Source organism: Gekko japonicus, unplaced genomic scaffold (assembly GCF_001447785.1).
Source record: "Gekko japonicus isolate JY-2015 unplaced genomic scaffold, Gekko_japonicus_V1.1 scaffold923, whole genome shotgun sequence".
Taxonomy (NCBI): domain Eukaryota; kingdom Metazoa; phylum Chordata; class Lepidosauria; order Squamata; family Gekkonidae; genus Gekko; species Gekko japonicus.
In genome coordinates, this window is record NW_015171530.1 from 202,794 (window position 1) to 209,151 (window position 6,358).

At 48.9% G+C, this 6,358-nt stretch overlaps 1 protein-coding gene across 2 annotated transcripts in view; it reads left to right on the forward strand.

Moving 5' to 3' along the window:
* Positions 1–1,435: 1,435 nt before the first annotated feature.
* The window catches only part of LOC107117425, a 6,049-nt gene continuing 1,126 nt past the window's right edge, over positions 1,436–6,358 (forward strand). Inside the window, exons 1-4 of one of the 2 annotated variants that reach the window (XM_015419537.1) lie at positions 1,436–2,530; positions 3,447–3,494; positions 4,407–5,246; positions 5,932–5,964. In XM_015419537.1, the coding sequence (XP_015275023.1) occupies positions 2,419–2,530; positions 3,447–3,494; positions 4,407–5,246; positions 5,932–5,964 (1,033 nt within the window). In that variant the 5' untranslated portion in view covers positions 1,436–2,418. The remainder of the gene's footprint in view (positions 2,531–3,446; positions 3,495–4,406; positions 5,247–5,931; positions 5,965–6,358) is intronic. The other variant, XM_015419538.1, reaches the window with a different exon arrangement.

Genomic DNA, 6,358 nt, shown 5'->3' on the forward strand with positions numbered 1-6,358 from the left:
TCCCTGGAAGGCCAGATACTGAAGCTGAAGCTCAAATACTTTGGCCACCCAATGAGAAGGGAGCACTCACTAGAGAAGACCCTGATGCTGGGAAAGATTGAAGGCCAAAGAAGACGGGGACGGCAAAGGAAGAGATGGTTAGACAGTGTCATAGATGCAACGAACATGAAGTTGAGCAAACCTCAGAGGACGGTGGAAGACCGGAAGGCCTGGCGTGATCTGGTCCATGGGGTCGCGAAGAGTCAGACTCGACTGTGCGACTGAACAACAATTGTGTGTGTGTACCTGGAAGTCATGGTCAACTTCTGCTCCTTGGGAGGAAAGCGATGGCGAACCTAAACAGCATGATCAAAAGTAGAGACATCACCCTGCCAACAAAAGTCCGCATGGTCAAAGCAATGGAATTCCCAGTAGTCATGTATGGCTGCGAGAGTTGGAGTATAAGGAAGGCCGAGCGCCGAAGAATAGATTCTTTTGGACAATGGTGCTGGAGAAGACTCTTGAGAGTCCCTTGAACTGCAAGAAGATCAAATCAGGCAATCCTAAAAGAAATCAACCCTGACTGTTCCCTGGAAGGCCAGATAATGAAACTGAAGCTCAAATACTTTGGCCATCAAATGAGAAGGGAGCACTCACTGGGTCTTAAGGATGAGATGGTTAGACAGTGTCATAGATGCATCGAACATGAAACTGAGCAAACTTCAAAGGATGGCGGAAGACAGGAGGGCCTGGAGGGAGCTGGTCCATGGGGTCGTGAAGAGTCGGACTCGACTGTGCGACTGAACAACAACAAAAATCTTTTCTTTATCCCTAGTTGTAGTCCCCCTTCCTTTATTTTCTGTTGTAGTTATGTAGTCTATTGAAAAACCAATAAAATTACCCTCTTGGGGGTTTAAAAACAAACAAACCATACAAACCATAGTATAATATGTACAACGAAGGTCCAAAGCAGTAAAGTGACGAAACCTCCAGATAATATACTTGTTTTGCGAGTCTTCTAATTTGAAACTCCAAAAACCATTTTTTCTACTTGTTGAACAAGTCTGGATACAGTTAATAAATCAACAGTCTTTATGCAGGAAGAACAAATTCTTATGCAAGTTTGCAAGGCATATCAGAAAGTTGGGCCATTCCATTAATCAAAGTAGAAAGAAAAGTCAGAAGGCTACATTGCCACCTAACGGGCTGAAATTTTTAAAGGAAAATAATTTAAAAGGAGTCACCCCACCCCGTCAACAATTCAAACGAACCAACCCCATCTCTCCTCAGGATGACAGGAGGATGAGCGGGCTACCGGCCATTGGGGGGGAGGAAGACGCCCGTGGGCCACATGACCACGGCGAGGTCACATGACAGGCGCCATGTCACGTGCGACGACTACCTCCCCGGAAGCCGCGGTGCTCCGCGAGTCACATGACCAGAGGAGGCCAAAGGGGGAAACGGTCACGTGGCGGGGGCTGGCTGGCTGGGTGAATGTGCCGGGCGGGCTTCGGGGTAGCCTGGGCCTGAGAGCGGTGGAGGGCGGGTGCGAGATCGGAGCCGAGGGGGCCGCAGTGCAGCTAGGGGGCGGCTGGCCAGGGGCGAGCGGGCGCGCTTGGGGCCTGGGGCAGAAGGCAGGGGACGCCGCCGTTCGGGGCCTTCCTCGGGACCTGCGCTGTTCGCAGAGGAGCTCCCTGGTCGCGTTGAGGGGGGCCGGGAAGGCTCACGTTTGCGCGGAAAGGCTCTGGGCGGGACGGGGCCTCGCTCGAATCAAAAGGCTGGGAGGGAGGTCGGTGACCCACCCAGGGAGAAGCGAAGGCTGGAATTCGGGTTTCGAAAGCGCTCTGTTGGTCTAGAGTGCCTCGGCGAAGGTTGCGGAGGAGCACAAGGAAGGGCCCCTGGCGCGAACTGAGAGCTTTCCTGGAGGCTGTGGGGAAGGAAACCCCTCTACGGTGTGGGTCCGTGAAAGCTCTGTGTGTGGGGGGCGGGGGTACTTATAGGAAAGACGGGCACCTGAAGGAAGGTTGAGGGGCAACTCATAATTTGATTTTTGTTCGCTTTCCACATTAGGCTGTAAGTGGCGCGTCTGTTGAGGGTTAGGTTAGGTAATTGAGGCTTAAGCTACAGCAGGGGAAAAGGAGTCTCTATCCCGGCACTAGAGATTTCCCTTTCTTCCTCTGAAGTGTGATCGCAAGGCTTCTTAGGGTCGTCCTTCGAGAAATCTGTGGAGTCGGGCTGACATCTTTGCTGTGTGTGTGTGCGTGCTTCAGTTTGGCTTTGCCACTTCTAGAAATAGGCCACTAGTTTTTAGGGCGGGGGGAGATTGGCTAGGCACTGTTTCTTAACAGGGGTAGGCTTGGAACAGTGCTGTAGTCAGGCCTTTCACATCCTTGGGGTCCTCTGCTGTCGGCTACCTGCATCCAAGACTAGCTTTAGACCATGCAGAAAGAGGAATTGGGCATGGATGAGAACCGCAACCCTGAGGAAGAGCTGCGTCTTCTGGGGGGAAAGAAGGAGAAATGCCACAGCCTCAGCAACCGCATCCGGACAGGTAACAAATATTGGCATTCCATGCTTGGTCTCTGATGCCATAGAACGTCTTAGGTTGATTTTAAAAATCCAGGTTCCTGAGCATTCAGAGTATAGCAATTTACCATTGATAAAGATTTTAGTTTTAGAAAAATTGCTTTACCCCCCAGAGACTTCAGAGTTTTCACACTTCTTTGTCCCTCTCCATTCTCACCCCACCTAGGTATCTTTATTTAGTTTTAAAATTTATTTTATCCATACCCTGCCTTTCACTCCAGTTGGGACCCAGAGTAGTTTACATCATTCTCCTCTCCCCCATTTTATCTTCACAACCACCCTGTGAGGTAGGTTAGGCTGAGAGGATATGACTGGCTCAAGGTCACCCAGCAAGCTTCCATGGCACGAGTGGGAATTTGAACCTGGATTTCCCAGATCCTAGTCTGACACTTTAACCGCTACACCACACTGTCTTTCCATGCAAGCCCCAAATTCATAGTAGAAGAGTTTTCAAATTTCTCAGCACATGAAGATGTGCCCCTCTCCTTTTCTTGGGAAAGAGAAATGCACCTCTGGAATGCATTCATCTCTCACTCCATGCCTGAACTGCATTTGAGACAGATTACCATGGCTGCAGATCTCCTCCTCCCCCCCTCCCCGGTACAGCCAGATTGCCTAGTATGAAAGGCCCTGCCGTTATTCACTAGCCACCCTAACCCTTCCACAGAATCCAGGGGCATCCACAGTCATTTACTCCTCCTTGGTAACTCTGAATTCACTATACTACATTTTGGTCCCAGAGAATCAGTTTCTGTTTCTCACTGAGCCAAGCCCAGTACAGTGGCTCCAGTCTGAGTTACTGCCCTTTGTAATGTACGTCTGTGTTATAGCTGTCCTTAATGCCTGTCACTGTTAAGTAAAACCTTCTTTCTGTCATGCAGGAGCTGGAGCAGAGCTGGGCTACAGGCCAAGCCAGGGCTCCAGAGAAGGTGAATTTGGGACTGGGGCTTTCCCCTTCTGTCATGTTGTTTTGTGTGTGTTTCTCTCCCAGAAACAGCCAGGCCTTACTGTTGGAAAAATCATGCACCTCCTAATTCAATCTGTCTGATTTTCTCAACAGCTGCTGTTGAGGAATATACATTGTCCTCTTTCCCATATATAGCTTTGGTGCATGACCCACATACCCCTTTATTCCTTTTCACCAAGAATGGTACCTTTAGATTTGATGATTTTCTAAGCCAGTGTCAGAGGGAAAAAGCTCATGGCATTTGGAAAGCCCTAACTACTTTGCCAAATCGTGTAAAGGTGATCCCTTCTGATATTTTGGATCATGGTTTTAAAATCTTCAGAGGTTGGCAGCACAGAAGTATTTTGTTTAAAACACTTGACAGAATCTTCAGAGGTTGGCAGCACAGTGACAGAAGTATTTTGTTTAAAACACTTGACAAGAAGATTTTGGCCAGTGAAGGAGGGGATCCTTCTGGGTACACGGCCGTAATTGCTAGGGTACGATTGATTTTTAATCAGTGTTCCCAGGGGTGGAGAGAAATGGATATGTATTTCCACCTTTAAAGTAATGTTTTTCCTTTTTTTACAATACCAGCATTCAGTGCTTAGATACTGTGGTGACCTGGTATCTGACATTTTCTTAACGCAGCCCCTAAATGTTAGTTGAGCTGTTTGCCTAGTTTTGTTGTGCTACAGGAAGGCAGACTCTAATATGATGGTGATAAATCAGCAACAAAAATGATGCTGTACAGCTTTTCTTGAAGGGGCGGTTCTCTGCCTCATGGGTTTACAGTCTAAATTTCAAAAAGGGAGGAGGGAAACCTATAATATTGTGTGTGTGTATCTGTTATCAATCCAGATGTTGAGTTCACTCCACAATCCTTCTGCTCTAGGTTCCTGGGAGTCCAACGGCTATTCTGCATCCTCAGAGATCGCCGATGAGCCCAGCGTTCCCTTAAGCCCTTCTAACAGCCTTAACATCCGCAACCTCCAATTGTCTGAGCGAGACCCTCCGGTCACCCACCACCCCCACCGCTATCCCCATCGCTTCTACCATGGCCGGCCCTTCCATGCAGCTGCCTACCGCAAGACCTACCGAGGCAGCCCCTCTGATCGCAAGGAATGGGGACCCAGCACCAACGGCCACCACTGCGCTCCTGAAAGCATTTCTAATGGGCGGTGGCAGCACCGTCGCCGTGGCTATTCTGACCCACCGTCTCCATCGTCATCTCCGGAATCGGAACGAGACAGCGCCATCAAAGTCGGCGAGAAGCCTGCCGTTACATCAAATGCCACCAATTCAGCCACCGAGGATTCTGGGAAGGAAACATGGTCGCTTTTCCGGCCACTTCCTGCTTTCCCGGTTGATAGCAGCAGCGCCCGGATCATTCCTAAGATCTCTTATGCTAGCAAGCTGAAAGAGAACTTGGATCAACCAGGGAAAGCCTGCCATGTTCCTGCCTCAGCCGTCCGCACCACCAACAGCCTCCCCAACTGTGTCCTGGCGCCACCCCCAAGCAGTCCCCCACCCTCTGACAGCAGCCGGCAGCAGCACCTGGGAGCCATCTTTCAGAATGAGTGGGGCTTGTCCTTTATCAATGATCCAGGAGCAGGGCATGGAGGGGGTGGTGGGACTGCACCAGAGAAGGATGTGGAAGATGCAAACACTGGAGCATGCTGGGAGAAAATGGAAGCCGATGACTGGCAAGCTGCAAGAAATTATCACCTGGAAGGTAAGCTGGATGAAAGATCTTGATGTTGCCATCTAGGAGGGGCAGGCCTAGATATATGGTTTTGAGGGTGGGAGTAGAAAAATGAATGGGGTGTGGGGGAGAGTATGTGGGATTGTAGGGGATATGCAGAGATGCTGGGGGCAGAAATGTTCCAGGGGTCAGAACGATGGTTGCTGCAATTAAGTGGAAGGGATAATTCTGGTTATGTGTAAGGACATGTAGGGAATAAGGGACCAGTGCTATTCCTCTGTTTGCCTTTCTCAGCTTTTTCATTGCTTAATATGTGAAAAGGCCTGAGGGTACCTAGGAACTAGCAAGATTGTAGCTTCGGCTTCTGTGGGTTTAGCTAACATGCTACCCCTCTGAGCTGTATAAAATAGGTTCTTTTTTCTCTAATTCTACAGCTTCCCGTTTTCTGCAGTCAACACAAATTCCCATGCCCTCTTTTAGGCAGGTTGAGTGAATGGATTTGAAGGACTCCCCTCCCCCCTTGGGGTGCACGGAAATTGGCATCTGAATCCCAGCTCTCAGAACCATTGAAATTTAGGGACTTCATTAGAGGAGTGAGCTGCCTAAATGTAGCCGAGGAACTAGGTGGGATTGGTTCTGGGACTCACTTTTTGGTACAGGTTAAATTAGTGCCTGGCTTCTAATTTCCTTCTTTCCTCTCTTCTCCTAATTACAGAATGGACTCATATATGGGAGCTACACAGTCAAGGTAAGGAATCCCAGATCAGTGAGACCAGTTGTCCATCTTGCTCAGTTATGGCCCCGTTAACTACAGATCTCAAAACTCTGTCAAGGGGTGGGATGCGTCATATACAAACCTTGTACGTCTGCTTTGTGGAACAATGGCTCTATCATTTCAATAGAACAGGTGTTAGAATTTGCACAGGGGTACAATTGGATGAACTTGGAGGGATGTCGGTAGGTAAAATAGCCTTAGGACAGCTACAGTTGACTATCCCAATCTTAGGACAGATCGGGATAGCCAAATGTAGCTGTCCAAGCAACTTTCTTTACCTACCTATGTGGTTTTTTAAAAAAATGTCTTGTGGCTTTTGTTGAAAAAAATCATTTTCTCCAGTTTTGATGCACTGATTTAATGCACT